General features: G+C 37.9%; 2 protein-coding genes across 4 annotated transcripts in view; one reads left to right on the top strand and one right to left on the bottom strand.

The window, feature by feature from the left end:
• The window catches only part of LOC139763662 (cytosolic carboxypeptidase 1-like), a 32,234-nt gene extending 18,945 nt beyond the window's left edge, over positions 1–13,289 (top strand). For 2 of the 3 annotated variants that reach the window (XM_071689958.1, XM_071689959.1), the window contains one exon: positions 8,646–13,289. In XM_071689958.1, the coding sequence (XP_071546059.1) occupies positions 8,646–8,758 (113 nt within the window). In that variant the 3' untranslated portion in view covers positions 8,759–13,289. The remainder of the gene's footprint in view (positions 1–8,645) is intronic. The other variant, XR_011716201.1, reaches the window with a different exon arrangement.
• A 143-nt stretch (positions 13,290–13,432) lies between these two features.
• The window catches only part of LOC139763659 (uncharacterized), a 32,480-nt gene continuing 22,937 nt past the window's right edge, over positions 13,433–22,975 (bottom strand). Inside the window, exon 7 of the mRNA XM_071689954.1 lies at positions 13,433–15,929. Within this exon, the coding sequence (XP_071546055.1) occupies positions 15,923–15,929 (7 nt within the window). The 3' untranslated portion in view covers positions 13,433–15,922. The remainder of the gene's footprint in view (positions 15,930–22,975) is intronic.

The following is a 22,975-nucleotide window of genomic DNA, read 5'->3' as shown; positions in this document are numbered from 1 at the left end:
ACTCTGTTCTGTATCTATGCTTTTGGAGTACACAAAGATCAAATGTTGCCTTGCCTGATCAATGACAGGGGCACTAATTTCATACTGTGTTGGATTTTTGGTGAATTCCTCCAGGGTAGGAAGATTAAGGGTCATTCTTCCAGAAAACCACACCTTCTTGCTGATAAAATAAAAGTAACTAGTTGTTTCCCTGCCACTTAGACTGTACACTGTGAATAAACAATGATGATTGACATCGAGATAGGCATAGCACAGCAGCAATGCAGTGAACAGGTAGATTAGTTGCTTTGTCAGTTTTTATCCATATTTATGGTACATTCTTCAACACGGTAGATGCATAATAGATGAAGGGACCTATAACATCAGTGTCATTGGCATGAACAATAAGCCTTTCAACATTGTCATGTTGAACACTGTAGATGGAATACATGTTTATTTATTTATGATACTCGATAGCCATTTCCCATGTCAGCGAGGTAGCGCCAGGAAACAGATGAAAACAGCTCATCCACTCATATACACATATATATTTACGTAAATGCCCATACATGCACGTATACATACATATACATATACATATACATACACAGACATATACATATATACACATGTGCATTTTCACACTTGCTTGCCTTCATCCGTTCCCAGCACCACCCCACCCCACAGGAAAACAGCATCGCTGCCCCTTGCTTCAATGAGGTAGCACTAGATAAACAGACAAAAAAAAGCCACGTTCGTTCACACTCAGTCTCTAGCTGTCATGTGTAATGCACTGAAACCACACCTCCCTATCCACATCCAGGCCCCACAGACCTTTCCATGATTTACTCCAGACATGATTTACTCCAGACATTTTACATGCCCTGGTTCAGTCCATTGACGTCCCCGGTTTGCCACATCATTCCAGTTCACTCTGTTCCTCGCACGCTTCTCACCTTCCTGTATGTTCAGGCCCCAGTTGCTCAAAATATTTTTCATTCCATCCTTCCACCTCCAATTTGGTCTCCCACTTCTCCTTGTTCCGTCCACCTCTGACACATAAATCCTCTTTGTCAGCCTTTCCTCACTCATTCTCTCCATATGTCCAAACCATTTCAACACGCCCTCTTCTGCTTTCTCAACTACACTCTTTTTATCACCTCACATTTCTCTTACCCTTTCATTACTTATTCGATCGAACCACCTTACACCACACATTGTCGTTAAACATTTCATTTGCAACACATCCATCTTACTCCGTACAACCCTATCTATAGCCCATGCCTCACAACCATATAATATTGTTGGAACTACTATTCCTTCAAACATACCCATTTTTGCTCTCTTGAGATAATGTTCTCTCCTTCCACACATTCTTCATCTCTCCCAGAACCTTCACCCCCTTCCCCACCCTGTGACTCACTTCTGCTTCCTTGGGGTCATTCACTGCCAAGTTCACTCCCAGATAGCTAAAACACTTCACTTCCAGTTTTTCTCCATTCAAACGTACGTGCCAATTAACTTGTCTCTCCACCCCGCTGAACCTAATAACCTTTCTCCTTTCTCACACTTTTTCAAACTCAGTCACCAACTTCTCCAGTTTCTCACTTAAATCAGCCACAAGTGCTGTATCATCAGTGAACAGCAACTGACTCACTTCCCAAGCCCTCTCATCCCTAGCAGACTGCATACTTGCCCCTCTCTCCAAAACTCTTGCATTTACCTCCCTAACCACCCCTTCCATAAACAAATTAAACAACCATGGAGACATTACACACCTCTGCCACAAACCAACCTTCACTGGGAACCAGTCACTCTCCTCTCTTCCTACTTGTACCCATGTCTTACATCCCTGATAAAAACTTTTCACTACTTCTTTCCAATTATCTCCCACACCATATACTCCTAAGACCTTCCACAAAACATCTCTATCAACCCTATCATATGCCATCTCCAGATCCATGAATGCCACATACAAATTCATCTGTTTTTCTAAGTATTTCTCACATTCTTTAAAGCTGACACTTGATCCTTACACCCTCTACCACTTCTAAAACCACACTGATGCTCTGTACATTCCTTCACCCTCTCAATCAATACCCTCCCATACAATTTGAGCCATTTACCCATTTTATTGACCAACCTCTAGGGGCGGGGAATAACTGGGTCGATTGTGGACCAACTGCCACAACCAGGATTCGAACTTATGCATTCAACCCTGGGCATCACGGTCATAAATGCTAACTGCTACATCATAGAAGTTCATATAAGAAGTTGTTCAAAGGTGCTGACAGTTTTTTCTTTTGAAAAGCATTCCAGTTTTTCTCAATTAATTTTGGAGACTGCGGTGTTTAACTGTATCCACGGTGAGGGAAGCCCCAGAAAATGGCTGGTGTGTGGCTATTATGCAATGGCAGGAATTTTTACATTAGCTAGCATGTAAAATTATAGAAATTTTTTGATGCAAAAGAGAATTTTTGCAGTTACTAAACAAGAATTATCCGAGTTGGTTTATAAAATCATTCGCTGTGTACCAAAGTTCATAACATCCCTTCCTTCATGTCGAAGTTTTAGTATACTTATTTCGTATGTAGATTTAAACCATGGCTTTATTTCAGTTGTGTTGATCATTGATTCATAGTAAGTATAATTGTTGTATGTTAGTGTCTAATTGTAGATTGATTTATAACACTTTCTGCAGACTGTTGTAATTTTTGCTGTATTAGAAATAGTTCTCATGTAGAGTGTTGCTGTTTTCAGTTGAAATATTTGTGAGAATAGAATAGCCTACTTTTTTAATTGATAAATAAGTATTTCATAGCTTATAGGGTCTAAAGTGGCTTGTTTGTATAAAATGTGTAGTACTTTATCAGAATAGATACATTTGCTTGGGGCTTCTGATTAACCGAGAATTTTAGTCATACGTTTTGCATATACTAATATAATTTTGAGACAAATAATTATAAATAATTGGCTGAATGAATTATAAAGAGTAAGAGCATGCATTTTAAAGGAAGAACCTTGAGGAGCTGTTCTCATGGGAATCTTACTCCATTATGATATGGAACAAAAATTCAGGAAAACATTCCCCACATAGTCAATGGATAACTTGATAATATGACTCAATAGTATGATTCACATTTAAATATGTAAGGGAAAAATAATTAACGTAAATCAGTTTTCTAGAAATATAAGTGTTGGTAGGCATCCACCAACCAGGGAGCAATATTACCAGTACTACCTGCTTGGGAGGGTTGCATAGTGAGCCAGCGCTATAGTGGTTGTCAAGCTGCATTCCTCTGACCCAGATAGCTGTCCTTTCTTTCTGCCTCATCCACACATGGCCTGTTGGCATTCTGTCTGAAAACATATAATCTCTCCATGTCATACTTAACACTTGACAGCACTTAACTCACATAACTCATTCTTTGTAACTCTAGATTTTCTTGTGGTGAGCATTATGCACTAGCCCTGCCTTTTGGCAAAGTGGTTGCAGTAGATATAAGTAATAGGTAGGAACACTGGGCAGGAGCATTTGGTGGAAGTAATATTAAGCAGGAACATTAGGTAGACAATATCCCTGGGGATAGGGGAGAAAGAATTCTTCCCATGTAGTCCCTGCATGTCGTAGAAGGCGACTAAAAGGGGAGGGAGCTGGGGGCTGGAAATCCTCCCCTTTTATTTTTTATTTTCCAAAAGGGGGAACAGAGAAGGGGCCAAGTGAGGATATTCCCTGTAAGGCTCGGTCCTCTGTTCTTAACACTACCTCGCTAACACGGGAAATGACAAATATGGATGAAAATTAGATAGACACATTAGGTAGAAGTAGTCAGTCAGAACGTTGGGTAGGAGTCTTTCAAAACACTGCACTGGAATTCACTATTCACGGAGACTCTTTTGCCATGGCCACCCCTTGAGGGAGTTTCTGGAGGGAATGGGCATCAGAGATATAAATAGATAGATAGATATAATGTATGTATGACTCATGGTGAGGTGCCTGAGGATTGGCGGAATGCGTGCATAGTGCCATTGTACAAAGGCAAAGGGGATAAGAGTGAGTGCTCAAATTACAGAGGTATAAGTTTGTTGAGTATTCCTGGTAAATTATATGGGAGGGTATTGATTGAGAGGGTGAAGGCATGTACAGAGCATCAGATTGGGGAAGAGCAGTGTGGTTTCAGAAGTGGTAGAGGATGTGTGGATCAGGTGTTTGCTTTGAAGAATGTATGTGAGAAATACTTAGAAAAGCAAATGGATTTGTATGTAGCATTTATGGATCTGGAGAAGGCATATGATAGAGTTGATAGAGATGCTCTGTGGAAGGTATTAAGAATATATGGTGTGGGAGGCAAGTTGTTAGAAGCAGTGAAAAGTTTTTATCGAGGATGTAAGGCATGTGTACGTGTAGGAAGAGAGGAAAGTGATTGGTTCTCAGTGAATGTAGGTTTGCGGCAGGGGTGTGTGATGTCTCCATGGTTGTTTAATTTGTTTATGGATGGGGTTGTTAGGGAGGTAAATGCAAGAGTCTTGGAAAGAGGGGCAAGTATGAAGTCTGTTGGGGATGAGAGAGCTTGGGAAGTGAGTCAGTTGTTGTTCGCTGATGATACCGCGCTGGTGGCGGATTCATGTGAGAAACTGCAGAAGCTGGTGACTGAGTTTGGTAAAGTGTGTGGAAGAAGAAAGTTAAGAGTAAATGTGAATAAGAGCAAGGTTATTAGGTACAGTAGGGTTGAGGGTCAAGTCAATTGGGAGGTGAGTTTGAATGGAGAAAAACTGGAGGAAGTGAAGTGTTTTAGATATCTGGGAGTGGATCTGTCAGCGGATGGAACCATGGAAGCGGAAGTGGATCATAGGGTGGGGGAGGGGGTGAAAATTTTGGGAGCCTTGAAAAATGTGTGGAAGTCGAGAACATTATCCCGGAAAGCAAAAATGGGTATGTTTGAAGGAATAGTAGTTCCAACAATGTTGTATGGTTGCGAGGCGTGGGCTATGGATAGAGTTGTGCGCAGGAGGATGGATGTGCTGGAAATGAGATGTTTGAGGACAATGTGTGGTGTGAGGTGGTTTGATCGAGTAAGTAACGTAAGGGTAAGAGAGATGTGTGGAAATAAAAAGAGCGTGGTTGAGAGAGCAGAAGAGGGTGTTTTGAAATGGTTTGGGCACATGGAGAGAATGAGTGAGGAAAGATTGACCAAGAGGATATATGTGTCGGAGGTGGAGGGAACGAGGAGAAGAGGGAGACCAAATTGGAGGTGGAAAGATGGAGTGAAAAGGATTTTGTGTGATCGGGGCCTGAACATGCAGGAGGGTGAAAGGAGGGCAAGGAATAGAGTGAATTGGAGCGATGTGGTATACAGGGGTTGACGTGCTGTCAGTGGATTGAATCAAGGCATGTGAAGCGTCCGGGGTAAACCATGGAAAGCTGTGTAGGTATGTATATTTGCGTGTGTGGACGTGTGTATGTACATGTGTATGGGGGGGGTTGGGCCATTTCTTTCGTCTGTTTCCTTGCGCTACCTCGCAAACGCGGGAGACAGCGACAAAGTATAAAAAAAAAAAAAAAAAAATATAACATCAGACAGACATTCCTGGTGCAGACAACTTTTAATGGGAGAAACCCACTATAGTTACTTCATGATTTCCAGAAGTTGCTATAATAATCTTCACCTTCAGTACTCTTCCACATACATGCACATACACACAGTTCATTCCACAAAATGTACATGTGCGTTTTGAAGTCATATTAGAATTTTATGATCACAATAAAATGGGCTAATACATCATACAGTATTATAAATTTAGGGCAGACTTTGTTACAAATTAACTATCTTTTCATCTACCCTTGACTTTAAGCACTTGTAAGATACACTTATTATTGATCAAGGTAGTTAAAGTACAGTTTCAAGACAGAGAAATGAATGATGGATTTTGTTGTTTTTTTATTACATGTCTCTTGGAAGGAGAGAAACATACTGTTTTTTACTTGGCTCTTTTATTCCTTTCTTTTTTCTAGCAGTCAGTACTTCAAACTTGAAACATAGTGAAGGATTGATTGAAAGGCATGTGGTGTTGGGGTGTATTGAAGATGGCCTCTGACTAAAGTAAACAGGGCAAAGGCTGGTTTGGGCCAAACCCCAGTGTTGTGTCAGGTCAGTTGTGTCATCATTATATTAAGACATTTTACGTGACTGTTATTTGTTAGATGAATTGCCAGTGGTACTGACGGTGTCTTGAAGATTAGGGTGTAGTGAAGATTACCTTCGACCTGACTTGTAAGGGGGGCAGATCAAACTCCGCTACATTAAAGATAAGGGAGAAGTGAAGATCATTGCAAGGGCAGTTCAGGTAACAGGAGACCTGATGGTCAGTGACAAGGTTATCTGCCGTAAGTCAATATATGGGAAGAACAGATAACTGGTCCATGACTAGGTTGTCTGCTGGAAGGTGGCAGTAGCTCATTCAGATAAGAACCTTATTGGTGGTAGAGACAGGATAGTAAAGCTGAAGGCATTTACCCCTCCCACCTCTCCCTCTGGCTCAGAACCATCTGGAAAAGAGCTAAGAAACCCTGTGTAGTATGGGTTGAGTGTACTGCCATGGAAATCTTATAGGATACTGTGAATAGGACAAGTTGCCTTCTCTGCAGTTCAGTTCCATAGAAGGGAGGATCATTATGAAATGGAAAAGAAGTTGAAATTCAAAACTACCAATTTGAATATCTGTTTTTCCTTCTTAAAACAAGTATATTTACTGATATTAATTATGAAGTATTTTTCTAGTTTTGATTCAAAGGCGTTGATAGTCTTCACATATAATATCTGGCTGTAATTGATTCAAATGTTTACAGCTCCACAGCTGAAAAAAACTTGCCGTCATTGCAATTAAATTTTTTTAATTTCGTACTGTTATTTGTAGTCATTGATTCTCAGTTTAATGTGATTAAATTTTCATATGTTGTCAAAATATTTAGTACAGTATTTTGAAAATTTCTGATTTCTTCAGAGTCTGCAGTTTTAAGAGAAAAATATCAAATCTCTTAAGGTGCAGAGACGATGGTCTTTGATCTGACCCATAAGGGTGAAGTAAAATTAAGATGTAGTGAAAATTAGAATATAGCAGAGGTGACTATTAACCTGAACCTGTCGGTTGGGTTATAGGCCAGTGGTGTCCTGGGAGCAGTGTCCTGACCTATAAGTGTGTAATAAGGATAAGTGTAGTGAAGATAGCCTTTAAACTAACTGTTAGTGGCCTGAGAAGCATATTTTTAATTGTATTGGTATTATTCAACATCAGTGCAGTGCCTGTATGAATCCCATGTGAAAACTTTTAATGAGAAAAATGACACATGGTCTCCCTTTTCTCACTTTTTATTCGGTGTTGTTTGAAATTTCATGTATACCTATTTTCACTCTTCACTCAGAGTATAAATGCAAAGGTATTTATACAGCTTTCAGTATAATTTTATTACTTTTGTATGCTATCATTTATTTTTTTTCACATTGCAGCGGACTTTATATATTATGTCCTCATTTTATGGGTTCATTATAATTTATTGGAATTCTAATAATACACTTTGCTAGGTTATGGTGGGTATTAGGTGACAGATACAGAACCTAAAGTAAAAAGTCATATGTAAGGTTAGCATAGATTAGATAGCAGTATTAGTTGGGTAGTTATAGATAAAATAGCATTTTTTTTTTTTTTTTTTATTTACAAGAGCCAGTATGTTTGACATTTCAAAATTGTCTGAGTAGGAATTTATGCATTATAAAGGTGAAATTCAGGAAATTTTGCATTCTTTACTTTTGTCTAAGCACATAAAAGTCTGTTTATTTTCCTATTATCTTTACACTGTTCATATATGTAAGGGTTGGAGTAAGTGTATTTAGTTTTCAGTTCACTCAGACATCCTCAGTCCACAGCATACATTTTGCTAGTTGAATTTAATGTGAGCTGCCTTGCTAAATGCTAATGAAATTTTTTACCTTTCTCTCATGATTCATTAACCAAGATGTATCGAGACTCACTGTTTTTGTGCCATCCCTTGGGAAGCCTAATTTCTTGGGTCTTAGTAATCTGGCTAACATATGGTAATGCTTCTCATTGTTTCACTAGTCATTTACAGGGCAAATGATCTCTGCAGAGCATGTTTTACCTATTCTTTATTTTTTTGTGTAGAATTTATCTATGGATTTATATATATAAAAAGTTTGCTTCCTCTCCATTGTCCTTTGCCAGTGAATATGAATCAGAGATGTTACTTTTTATCAGAAGGAAAGCCACTCACAATATAAATGAGGTTTCTCCAGAAAAGACTCATATTCAGTAGTACATTTCTTGTGCGTGTCCTGCTTGCCTCTTACAGAGCATCATGAAATCAGGTTTGTAAATGCCAGGGCAAGCTAAAGGGTAGGAATTGGGATCAGTTCAGCAAAGGAACGGGTCCTAAGGGTAGGTTGTTCTATGTGTTTTGTTACTTCAACTATCTGAGGAAGAATTTCAAAACTTTTGATTTTTCTATTTTCTTTGGGATGCATCCAGTACTAGATGAGTGACCAGAAAGTGTTTCCCTTTATGTCAAAGTGGGTTTTTATGTTTTATTTAAATGTGAAATCAAAGTAGTACCCCACTATCACTTTTTCACTCATGTATGTGTTTGTTCTCAGGGTTGGCAGTTGCTTCAGAATGGTATCGGAGAGAAGCCTCGGAGATTTTTCTCAAGAAGTTGCCTTCTGGAGTGGAGATTTGGATGATGACCTTGACTCTGATGATGATTTAGACTTAGATCTTTATGGGTCTATGTAGATATCTCCCTCTGTAGAAATTAATTTTGTGATAATTGCTAGACAAAGTGTAGGCTATAATTGTTCCTGTAAATTTATTCTTAACTTTTTCAGTGCAGGGGTTAAGATGCTGTAATCCTATTCCTCAGAATATTAGGCATGGATTTATTATCAGTCCCTGATATAGCTTGGGTTCTGTGGCCCAAAATCTACGAGGATATAGAATCCTGCTGTAAAAGTAGTAGTCATGTGACTTGGAAATAACTTGTTAATTCAAACTTTATTGTCTACCAACACAGCAGACATTGTGGGTTCCTCTGAGCAGATTAGTTCGTCACTTTGGTGATTTTACTCCTGTATTCTTCTGCCTCAACTTGCACCAGTTGGGTCTGTGACCTGTTGGTTGCTACTTTTATTAACCTACTCCACCCAGCTAGGACTTGATATATTCTTCCTCTATAAATACTCATTTCAATTCCAATGTTAAATAATTATAATGTATGATATACTCCCAGGACCCTTTCTTATGGGGCTCCTACAGTTTCGAAGTTGTCATAGTTGTGCTAATGTAACTGGCAAAGAAATTATGGACTCCTTCGGAGTGAGAAGTTCCTCAAATGAGATTGTACTCTTTTCCGTCCGCTGACGATGATACAACCTCACCAAAGGTGACGCTTCACTTGCGGTGTAACCACAAGCAGGTGGAGTCCAGTAAAAACATGCAATATATATATACTCACTTCCTGCCCCATGAGATATATATATAGTGTATCCTCTAAAATCAGTACATTTGTTCCACCCTAAACTATTCTCCACCTTTCTAATCACGTATCCTGTTAAAAACAAATATGACAGAGTTGCAGTTCATACAGAACACAGCACTTAGAACACTCACCTGCTACTGAGCAACCACAAACATTCAACACCTACTTAGTGAAGCAAAACTACTTCCAATGCAATCTCACCTCGATAAACTCTGCACTTGGCTTTTTATGGCAGTCCTTGACCCTTCTTATCCAAACCACTTTATAACCAACCACCAACCCCCAGTTAGAGATAAAAAAATTGACCCCTGCCTCACACTTCAGAAACCTACACTAACAGATCCCCCTTTCTTAGAACAAACGTGACAGTGACATAACATATACACACCATAATCACCTGACAAGCACTAAATAACTGCCTTAATTGGGTTTTAAACACCACCCTTGGACACTTCCACCCTTCTGAAATACACTTCTTATGCTAGTCTCACATCCTCTTGAGTTTAGGTTTTGATACCCCACAGCCTCTTGCACTCCATCCTTTCATCTCATCCTTAATCTCCCCTTCTGTCTTTCTTCCCGCACTTCTGATATATAGATCTCTTCACCTATCCTGTCCATATGCCCAAACCATTCTTAGCATATCCTTGTCATCTCTTTTAGTTACACTGTGCTTAGTACACACTTCTCTTACATTATAAAACTTTACATGATCAGCCATCACACCTTATATTGTCCTTTTGTGTCCTTTGGCCTTGCATATCCAACATGTCCACCCCCCCCCCTTTTTTTTTTTCCATTCTTTTGCATTCAAAGCCCAAGACTTACATCCATACAAACATTCCCATCTTTGCCCTGACAGATAGACACTGACATTTCCTCTCAAACACTCAATTTACCCCGGAATTAAGCCCACTTTCCCACCGATGACTTCAGGTCCCATACTTTCATACACTTTTAGGCCAAAACTTACAGCACTCAACTTCCCAAGATCCTCCTAATTCAGACAGTGTAAAACCATCATGTTTCATAACCCTTCTGCACCTCATTTCCTTACTTTTGTTCATATACATTCTGGACTTTGTGTGTCCCATATCTCAAACTTTACCACCTGTCAAGTCTACTATCGGAATTGTGTCATCTGTATTTAGTTATTTATTCACCTTCCTTGCCCATCCACACTCAGCATAATGTACCCCGGCTGCTTACTGTAAGACCTTAGCCTTACCTATCTCACCACCCTGTTCAAAAACTTATTCAACAATCATGGTGACATAACACATCCTTAATGCAGACACACCTTCACCAAGAACTTTTTGCCTTCCTACCTTCCTTCTTACATACATGCTCAACTCTCCTGGTCACTACATTCATTAACTTTCCATTTACAGTACATATTCAAAGAGCCTTTCTGTCAACCCAATCCAAAACTTTCTTGAAATCCAAATGCCACGTACTTTAGTTTTTCATGTATTTCACACACATTCTTCAAAGAAGACATCTGCTCCACATATCTTCTATCTCTCCTGAAGCTACACTGATACTTCCAATGCAGATGTTCTCTGCATGCCACCACATTCTCGGTCAGCTCTCTCTCATACACTTATCTGTATATACTCAGCAGACTTAACTTCTGCAATTTAAGCAGTCATTGTTAAGCCTTTTATTTATATAAAAACACTCTCTATACATTTTGCCAGTCCTCCGGGCAGATCACTAAGGCCATAAAGTCATCAGTCGGCAACAGTTTCACCCACTAAATGAAAATTCTTATTTTCATTCACTCCAGCTGTTTTGCTACACTTCATCTCTCAGCCTCTTCTCTTTCCACCATTCTATTATATTCACTTCACCTCACCTCCGTACCTCTGGACCCCCTTCTTTGGTGATTTCCACTGTACTCAGTACATGAAAGTATAGATCAAGTGCAATGATATTGTGTGTTTGAGTTTTAGGGGTTTCCACAGTACTTATTTTTTGAAATCATAGATTAAGTGCAGTGATATATGATCCAAGTTCATATGTTGAATTCAAGGCACTTTAAGAGTAGGTTTTTATTGGCTTCAAGTGAGAGTTTCATTGTAGGCATGAGTTCTGTGATGTGTCTAATTATTTTTATGTAAGCAGCTGATTGCCCAAACTGAAGCCATGCCACCGCCATGTATGTATGTACCTTACCCTAAGCCAAGTACCCATTTAATCCCCTTGGGGAAGATGAACAGCAATGACAACTAGGACTCAAACCTATGCGCTCTACCCTGGGCAGCCTATGAATATGTTATGATCAGCTAGTGTAGTTTGAGATTGTCAAATGGCTAGTGGAATGGAGTTTGGGGAGCAGCTTGTTCAGTGTTTGTTGAGCCATTACACTACGAATGTATCTTGTCATTATTGTGTTGGTTGGCAGAAGGAGTATTTGTGAACACCAAGTGCTGAAGTGAAGAGGCAGGGGTGTGTGCATGGAGGTTGCTTATGAAGTGGTATGTTGCAAGAATTGGGTGCCAAGCATGTTAAGGTGGGATTGTATTGGAAGGATTTTGTTTTCATTGTGTAGTTAAATGTCTTTGGTTGTGAAGATGATGGAGATTGTTATGAGTGAACGTGTTTTGTTTAGTTTGTAGTTTTATTATTGTTATTTTTAAAAGGGTGGATGACCAGGCATTTGATGTGTAGGGTGTAGCAAATGTATTGCATGTAGAGGATACTAAGGGATACTCCTTCCTCACTCTCTTAATGCTAGCCTTGCCGTTCTGGCAAATCCTTTTATAGGTATTCATAGGTAGGTACTCTTTCCCACAATATCCTTTATCCTAATATATGAATATAGTTAAATGTCATTCTAGTGGATTGAGAATAAAGTCTTGAAATGGGGCAACTAAAGAACGTTAAGAAAACTCCTAATGTGGTCTATGTTTTCCTTGAAGTAACCTGGTATTTTGAGGACTGAGTTTATATGCATTAGGATTTATGCACAAAATATTGACTTTATCTCCCAGGGAGCTCTGTGATCAGGAAATATTTTATAATTTTTTTTTATATGCGATTTTTTATGTACTGCAGAATATAAACCATTATGGTTAAAGAATTTGCTGGTAAACATGACAGTTTTCTCCAGAGTGTAATGTACTTTCTTTACCAAGGATGAATGATTAATCTTAAAAATTGAAACTGGTATGATTTGATCTCTAAAATTATCATATATTTGACGTCATCTTCAAATGTAACACTCGAATCAAACTCAGTACTCAAATTGTGGTTAAGTTTCTGAGTTTTATGTATTGTTTATAAAGTGTATTCATGATTAAAAAAAATTATTTCCCTTCATGGGTGTTACTGAATATGTATGAATGAAATGAGTAATCCCATACAATTATTAAAATGTTACTGGTCAGTTCAGGTTATGAAAATTGGTACACAAGATTTTTATTAATTTTCTGAAATTATATAAAGTAACTAACCTTACCTTGCTGCTCCAGGAAGGTAAGTGCGTTGGGATATTAAAAAAATTACTGTGTTGACAAAGTAACAATGTTTTGTTGCACGAAGAATGTGTGTGTACTTCTGTATTTCAGCCTCTCTATCTTTTGTTTATACATGAATGGGATTACTTTAGATATTTATATTTAAAAGATATATATATTTTTTCTATGAAGAGTATTGTTCATAATGTGAGACTGAAGTGAACTGTCCATTAAAATTACTTGTTTTTCAGTCAAAATTCATTATTGTATTCTTTTTCTTGTGAATAAAGATATTCATGATTCATGGTTAATTATGTCAATATGATTAATTTTTATGCTTTAGTGGGAACAACTGCCCCAGGATACTGGGAGCTGTGGAAAGAAATTCATTGCATAAACTTCAGTAGACAAAGTTAATGATATAGGAAAAGCATCGTCATCTGGCATTTATCTGACTGGAAAACTCTTGTATCCCAAATTTCCCTTATTCCCTAATTCAAATGCCAATTGTGGCAACTGATAACCATAAGAATTTTTATACAGCATATTTAAGCACAAATTTGAAGCTTCTTGAAAGTTACACTGCTGCTACTTTGCAATGCCACCACATAATTTTTACCATTTCCTCCTCAACCTCTGCTGTTGCCTATTACAATAACCACTGTCCAGTACACAGCATTAATAAGTCAAATTTTCTTTAATATTACAATTCTTTTTATGCTTATCAGTTTCTTACCTTCAGAACTGCTTTTGTGACTATATCATTGAAAACTGTATTATCATTACTCATCTATTTTCTTGACATTAATGCTATCTACTGTCCATATAAACTGATAATAACCATGGCATCCTTGACTCTAATTTTTCAGTTACTATTTCAGGTAACATCACCCTCACTGCACTTAATGGTGTCCAAGCCTGAGCACTGGCTTTTGTCATGTAACTATTCTTCCCACTGTAGACAGAGAAGGTCCTAATTCTCTCGAAACATAGGAAAGTTTTTCTTTCAGTTTAACACTTCTTATTTTTTTCAGAGATAATGAAGCACTGCGCTCTTACTGTTTCTTTCTAGTTTCTATGCTTTTCTATGGTGTCCTTTAATCTGTTCACAGTAAATAAATCCAGTCATTTTATCAACAACCACATCCAAATCCCTCAACATTTTATATTTCACTCAGGTACCTCAACATGAGTCATACATACATTAAATAACAATATACTAATGTGAATACAAGAAAATTATTGAGAGAATCAAATGAAAATAGCACAAATGTATTTAAGAAAGCTGGGTCCTATTTGAAGCTATCAAAATGACTTTACAGATCTTTTTTTCTTTCATACTATTCGCCATTTCCCGCATTAGCGAGGTAGTGTTAAGAACAGAGGACTGGGCCTTTGAGGGAATATCCTCACCAGGCCCCCTTCTCTGTTCCTTCCTTTGGAAAATTAAAAAAAAAAAAAAAAAAAAAAAACGAGAGGGGAGGATTTCCAGCCACCCGCTCCCTCCTCTTTTAGTCGCCTTCTACGACACGCAGGGAACACGTGGGAAGTATTCTTTCTCCCCTATCCCCAGGGATAAATTATAAACTTAACAGAAAAGTAACCAAATCTTTCATTTTTTTAAAAATTTCCTCACATTATACCAAAATGCTGAAACTTTCAAATTCTTCATATACATGAGGTGAAAATACTTTGAGGGGAAGTTTTCCTCTAAGAATATAACTTTAACTTTACAGATATACTGTATTAAAGTATATATTATATAAAGTATAAACACTAAACAACTTACTATAGTAGGTAATCATATGAATTTGTATCATTCCAACTCTGTTCTTATCCTCTTATTCATGACAGTTGGTTCCCATTATCTTTTATCATACTCAGACCATCGACAGCTTGGTGCCCAGTTCCTATCACTATATTTAAGATGATGGCAGTTCAGTGCATTATCTATTATATCCTGTTACATAAGTTAAAATTACTTTGTTGCAGTAATCTTTCACAAACATTTATAATAAAGAATACAGTATTAATTTTCAACACTTTAATCTTTACAATCTTCACTGTTACTACTGACTAGAGTAAACTAAGGTTAAGAAAATACTTTTACATAGGTATATTTATAAAAAATTTACATATGAAAGAGAAAATGAAATGACATAAAATTGGTTTATTTTTTCTCAACCTTAAAATTACTATCATCTTCATGTACTCCTACCTGCTACTCTGCACACACACACAAACACAAAATACATTCCTGAAATTTCTGGCAACCTAATAAAAACCGGCCCCTCCCTAGCCTAAGACACCATTGAAGTGGAGATTTTCACAATCTTTTCAATGGTGAAATTAAAGTCAGTGAAATAAAGTAATATGGTCTTAGGCAAAACACTGTGCAGCAGTTCTGCCTCCAATACTTGCTGGTTCTATCTTAGAAAACAAACTAAAAATGAGTACTACTATGAATTTATGGCAGAGAAAAATCAAAAACTAGTTATTCGGAAATCATCTCTTATTGATTCCGATGCAGAAAATGAAACAATTTTAGTTTTATACTAATGAAGAATAATAATAACACTCCTGAACTATTTGCATAATAGCACCAATATACCATCCACAGCTGTACTATCGAAAATACTTTAAATAATAAATGCAAGTTCAGAAAACTGAAAATCCATTTCTCCAAGGTTTGAAGAGCCCAATTAGCATCTGAGAGAGCACTTGGTTAGTGGAGTGTTAAAACGCAGTTTTACCCAGAATATGTATCCACGTGGCTTCACCCCCTTTGACCATCAAAAACAGGTGCAGCCAGCAGATCCTCATTCACAGGAACTCAGCAACTATATAGCGACCCGTCCAGTGTAGAGGCGAGATGACACCTAGTAACATCTCACCCACATTTATTTGCTGACCACTGGTGACTGCCTCTGGTCTGTTACTGTCTGGAACCAAGAAATGGCTTTTAGAAAAGAAAAGAGGGAAAGACAGGTAAAGGAAATTTAAGTGATGCTCATACGGCTCTGCCTGTTGTATAGAGAGGGTTTTTAATCCTTCAAACCCAGTACGTACCTAAGAACATACATGGAGGAGGAAAGATATTAAGAAAAGTCTAAAATAAACTAAAGAAAAAACCTAATCCTTACTGATGAATGACCCCTCATCCAAAGGCAGCATACACGAAGCCACACAATGAAAGTCAACTAGGTCAAAGCAGAAGTCTTATCCAAAAATGGGCTCCCAAAGACACCTATAGCCATTCCCACCCAATGAGAAGTTCCTTATGAATAACCTACTCGTGACAAGAATATGTGAGATTTAGCTCTGACTAGAAACAAACTTCGAGAAAAAGTGGTACAAGTTACCACTGACAAATAACTTTTCAGGTTGTTTTCAACACTGCGCTCAATGTTGGTCAACATAACAGTCATGAAAAATTACCTGATTTCGAACAAGCAAATTTTAATGATCTTCACATTGCTCTTGACAGACAAACCTGGGATGATATGATCAATGAAAATGACATCTACATCTCCACTGTCCAAGTCACCATGTTGCACGAGGGATGCTATAATCATATGCACATATGCCAGAATAACCCCTACATCTAGAGCAGTCAGTAGGAACATTTAGGTAGAAACCTCTACAAACACTGCACTAGAGTTGTCCCTCCACCAGTGGCCTGTTAAGGGTAAGGCACTAAAGGCTAACAAGTGACACTGGAGATCACTAACTATGGAGACTCTATTGCTGTGGACACCCCTCTGAGTGAGTTCTAGAAGGGAACAGGCATGAGAGATATAGATAGATAGATAGATCTACATCTATTCAATCTTAATGACTTCCTTCTATGGCCTCAAGGCCAAGATCATAACCATCTAGTTGTGCTTGGGAGTTCTTGCAGCTCCAGGACATCTTGGTGCCCTCAGGAGCAACCCCCTTCCTGCTGCCCATCTAGCCCAAGGTTTTCATTAACACACCCTCTGCTATGGCAATTGGTGCTGCTGTTCATGATGGCTGATGGTTGTCAATTTCAACCATGTTAATAAGGTGAAGATGGACCCTGGCAAGAATGCTGGTAATCCTTTTACAGAATAATTGCTTGCCAAATCCTCACTGATAACGACCAAGACACAAATTCCTTGGGAAGGCAAGAAGGAGATGCAATTCCTTAACAACAATGGCATCTATCCTGTGTGATGAATCTTCTCGCTTTCGCCCTTATTGACACACACATAATTCGTCCAAAGTTTGTATAACTTGTCTCTGTAACTGACATGAATAGAATTTGTTTGTTAAGGCTTTAAGAAGATGCAATTTGTAATATTTAAGACAGCAACAATGACAATGTACATGTTATCATTCCAGAATACATCTTAATGAGATGTAGTAAAACCTGGAGTGGATGGTATTGCAATTGAATTTATGAAGAAAGGAGGTGACTGTGTTGTTGATTGGTTGGTAAGGATATTCAATGTATGTATGGATCATGGTGAAGTGCCTGAGGATTGGTGGAATGCATGTATAAAGCTACAGTACAAAGGCAACGGGGATAAAGGCGAGTGTTCAAACTGCAGAGGCATAAGTTTGTTGAGTATACCTGGAAAATTGCATGGGAGAGAATTGATTGAGAGGGTGAAGGCATGAACAGAGCATGAGACTAGGGAGGATAAGTGTTGTTTCAGAAGTGGCAGAGGATGTGCGGATCAAGTGTTTGATTTGAAGAAAGTATGTGAGAAATACTTAGAAAAACCAATGGATTTGTATGTGGCATTTATGGATCAGGAAGGCATATGATTGGGTTGGTAAGAAATGCTTTGTGGAAGATTTTAAGAAAATATGGTGTGGGAAGTAAGCTGTTAGAAGCAGTGATTAGTTTTTATCGAGGTTGTAAGACATGTGTATGAGTAGGAAGAGAGGAGTGATTGGTTCCCAATGGAGGTTGGTCTGCAGCAGGTGTATGATGTCATCATGGTTGGTTGTTTAATCTGTTCATGAATGGGGTGGTTAGGGAGGTAAACACAAGACTTTTGGAGAGAGGGGAGAGTATGCAGTATGTTGGTTGCTGATTTGAGTGAGAAACTGCAGAAGTTGGTGACTAAGTTTAGAAAAATGTGTGAAACGAGAAAGTGGAGAGTGAATTTAAATAAAAGCAAGGTTATTAGGTTCTGCAGGGTTGAGGGACAAACTAGCTGGGATGTAAGTTTGAATGGAGGAAAACTGAAGCAGGTAAAGTGTTTTAGATACCTGGGAGTGGACTTGGCAGTGAATGGAACCATGAAAGCGGAAGTGAGTCGCAGGGTGGGAGAGGGGGCGAAGGTTCTAGGAGCAATGAAGACTGTATGGAAAAACAGAATGTTATCTCATAGAGCAAAAATGGTTAAGTTTGAAGGAATAGTATTTCCAACACTATCATATAATTGCAAGGCATAGGCTATAGATAGGGGGTGTGCAAACAAGGGAGGATGTGTTGGAAATAAATTGTTTAAAGACAATATGTGGTGTGAGGTGGTTTGATCAAGTTTGTAATGAAAAGGCAAGACAGATTTGTGATAATAAAAAAAGTGGTTTAGAGAGCATAAGAAGGTGTGTTGAAATGGTTTGGACATATGGAGAGAATGAGTGAGGAAAGATTGACAAAGAGGATATATGGAAAGAATGAGTGAGGAAAGATTGACAAAGAGGATATATGGAGAGAATGAGTGAGGAAAGATTGACAAAGAGGATATATGTGTCAGAGGTGGAGAGAACAAGAAGTGGGAGGCCAAATTGGAGATGGAAGGATGGAGTGAAAAAGATTATGAACATACAGGAGAGTGAGTGGCATGCAAGAAATAGAGTGAATTGGAACTATGTGGTATACTGGGGTTGAAGTGCTGTCCATGGACTGAACCAGGGCATGTGAAACGTCTGGGATAAACTATGGAAAGGTCTTTGGGGACTGGATGTGGATAGAGAGCTGTAGTCTCAGTGCATTACACACGACAGATAGAGACTGAGTGTGAATGAATGTGGTCTTTTTTGTCTGTTTTCCCAGCACTACCTCACTGAAAAAACCAAGATTTAAACCATTCTAAAATACAAAGAAAAATGCAAAACTCAGCAGTTGAGATGGATATCATATCAGTCTATGACTGCCATCCTTACTGTGTTGTCTGCAGTTTCTATCATTCCCTAAATTCAACAAAACATTTACCTCCAAAAGAAGAGAAATTTAAGGAAAGACATATGAAGCCAACATCAAACAAATGTTTGCATATCCAAACAGTGCACTAATGTAAATAAACCTGGCACCATAATGGGGTAGACCTGGACAGGTTGTTATATGAAAGCAGAGTCATGAATGAGCATCTGCCAGCCTCATATGTTTTACAATAGTCAAAGAAGGTGAATGTTAATGGATACACTACATTTTGGGGGTAAACTGGTGTTTTCATTCCTAACAAGCATATGCTCATGAAGATGGTCATGGGGCTCTGTCCATCCAGAGAAAGCTGTCCTACTGCCATAAGTAAAGTGCTTAAGCAAGTGTATTCTAACCAATGTTCAAAGTAGAATCAAATTTTTACAGTATAAAAGGAATGATTATATATAAAAAAAATTATCATACAAAGTACTTTGAAATTACTATGTCTGTGATCCACTGAAAATACAATAATCACTAAAAAAAATTACAGAGATACAATACAACAGAATTTAAGTAAGAGCTCAATGTAAATACATTTGCACTAGCATTAATCAACTTTTGACCTAATCAGAATCTTACAGCAATCTTGAGAGTGAATTCAATTCATCAGTAATCATAATCATTTATAAAGAGATGCTTTAACCTCAACAGAAATAAAGAGTGTACTTTGCTTGCTCCCCTTTTCATATATATATATATATATTTTTCAAACTATTCGCCATTACCCACGTTAGCGAGGTAGCATTAAGAACAGAGGACTGGGCCTTTGAGGGAATATCCTCACCTGGCCCCCTTCTCTGTTCCTTCTTTTGGAAAATTAAAAAAAACCAAGAGGGGAGGATTTCCAGCCCCCCATATATATATGGGAGGGGAGCTGTGGTTTCCGTGCATTATTACATGACAGCTAGAGACTAAGTGACAGCTAGAGACCGAGTGTGAACGAATGTGGCCTTTGTTGTCCTTTCCTAGCGCTACCCACACACATGAAGGGGGAGGGGGTTGTTATTTCATGTGTGGCAGGGTGGCAATGGGAATGAATAAAGGCAGACAGTATGAATTATGTACATGTGTATATATGTATATGACTGTGTATATACATATATGTATACGTTGAGATGTATATGTATGTATATTTGCGTGTGTGGACGTGTATGTATATACATGTGTATGTGGGTGGGTTGGGCCATTCTTTCGTCTGTTTCCTTGCATTAACATGGGAGACAGCGACAAAGCAAAATAAATAAAAAATAAATTTGTTCCCTTGTCTTACGCACTTTATTTACCTCCTTCCAAAACATCTTTTTATTCTCCCTAAGATTTAATGATACTCTCTCACCCCAACTCTCATTTGCCCTCTTTTTCACCTGTTATATACCTGTTAAGTGAATTTAAGAAAATGAGTGTGACTGTCAGTGATGTACCACTACACAAACAGTGAATGCCCTAAACATCAGCTGCTACTGTATTATCATATACATCACTATTATATAGTAATATCTGAGGCTTAAACTTATCATTTTGATTACATTATCTAAAAGGGATACATTATGATTATAGGGCAATAAAATTTTTCATAATCCCAGCTCTCTTTAAGAATAAGCAATACACTTTTCAACATAATGAGAATTAAAGTATACATCATTAAAATTATCAGCACATACAACTGTCGATGTGATCCAAATGAAACTAGCGTTCACTTTTTTGTTGTTAGAACAAGGATCTCTCACAAATATAATTATCTAAACTCCAACAAGTTCCAGAAATGCCTATGCAAAAAGCTGAAATTTGTATTCTATCAATATGCTCACTAATCAGTTATACTTGCTATGTAATTACATTCTGCATAGACTTAGATGCAATCAATAATAAGATGCAATAAAAGACCTCTGCATAGGATAAATCACTGTATTCATCACAAAGATTTTCCTTACAATAACACATATAATCAAGTGTCCTCTATGACATTACCTTAGTTTATGTTATCAGACTGAGTTAAATCTACATGAAAAGGGCACACCAGATTACATACATCAGTAAAATAAATGTTTCTCTTAAATAAACTGAAAGCCAAAGGTAAATGAGGGACCAAATTCTCAAATATTAGTGAACAAGCAATTACTTACACCTTTCTCTCAATTCTGTAAAACACCTTTGGGAATTGCAGCTGTTGATTCAGTCAAATCTTTGGATATCTATTGCAATTCTGATTTTGATCTTAAAAAAAATTCATTCTTTGGATTTCTGATCAAACATATTCCTCAAAGTTTAATATGTTTCTAAATAAAACTAAATCTAAGAGTTCCATAAATTCAGATAAGTACAACATTGCCTGTTTCACTATAGCAATTACTTTATGCCTTCTCTAACGGAAAGTAAAAACTTTCATGAAATATATGCTTTATGAAAAACTCTTAATATCTAAACTAGCATCCTGTGAGCCTCTTCTTACTGGAGTGCTTAATGCCTCTCACCCTTCATTATATATCTGATAGAAAAGAACAGTGTAACTTAGCCTGGTTCTGCCCTCTGGCCAATCAACAACCTCCACTCAGTAATGACATTATTGTTCACAGTTATCATTGGAGTGATTTGATGTTGTGGAATTTATAGAGCACTAAAACCTCATGGCTATTCAGTGCTTTTTTGTAAAAAAAAAAAAAGTCATTAGTAAAGACAAACTTCATTCTTCTTGGAACACATTTCAATGCAACAGCAGTCACATGCTAGAAAAAAGAAATTCAAAGAATGGGGAAGGAAGAGCATGAAACAAAACCAGGACATCACCCCATAGAGAGCATCCCATACTTCAAAACATACACTCCACTCTATGATTGGCTTTTCCTGTGAGATATACAAAGCATATCAACATGGAGGGAGGAGGTTAGTGAAAAACTTAAAAAAGGAAATTGTAAATTAAGGAAGCTATACACAGTAATAAGTATATAAGTATATAGTGTCAAAGACATGAGGCTTTTCTGGAAAAATAAAAGAAAAATGCCCTTCTATACCTACATTATTTAGAAGACAGCTCCAGAATTTAACCCCTAAACTGTGACATGTTTGGAATGATGCTCACCCACTGGGGAAAAAAAGTCAGAATCTCTCTATTATGTCATTGAAGAAACTATCCAAAGAGTAGTATACTTTTCTCTATATCGGTGTGGAAGGGTAATGAGTTGACAGGGGAGGGTCTTGGCTAAGATGGGTGCTTCTTATTCAAGTACTGTAAAAGATGATTATGGGTTTTTCTTTATATAATTTTTTCTACATACTTTACACTTAATCATGATTTTACATATCCCATGTGTATCATACATACATTTTTTTCACATTTCTTTTTCTTTATTATCATACTTAGTCACTGTCTCCCACGTTAGCGAGGTAGCACAAGGAAACAGACGAAAGAATGGCCCAACCTACCCACATACACCTGTATATACATAAACGCCCAAACACATACGTATACGTACCTATACATTTCAACATATACATACACAGCCTCATACATATATACACATCTACACATCCACACTTGCTGCCTTCATCCATTCCCTTCGCTACCCCACCACACATAAAATGCCCCCCCACCACATGGACAAGGTAGCACTAGGAAAAGACATCAAAGGCCACATTTATTCACACTCAGTTTCTGGCTGTCATTTGTAATGCACCGAAACCACAGCTCCCTTTCCACATCTAGGCCCCACGAAACTTTCCATGGTTTACCCCAGACGCTTCACATGCCCTGGTTCAATCCAATGACAGCACGTCGACCCCGGTATACCACATCGTTCCAATTCACTC

Source organism: Panulirus ornatus, chromosome 47 (assembly GCF_036320965.1).
Source record: "Panulirus ornatus isolate Po-2019 chromosome 47, ASM3632096v1, whole genome shotgun sequence".
In the NCBI taxonomy this organism is placed as follows: Eukaryota; Metazoa; Arthropoda; class Malacostraca; order Decapoda; family Palinuridae; genus Panulirus; species Panulirus ornatus.
Note: the sequence above shows the minus strand (reverse complement) of the source record. Positions and strands in the feature narration are given on the sequence as shown.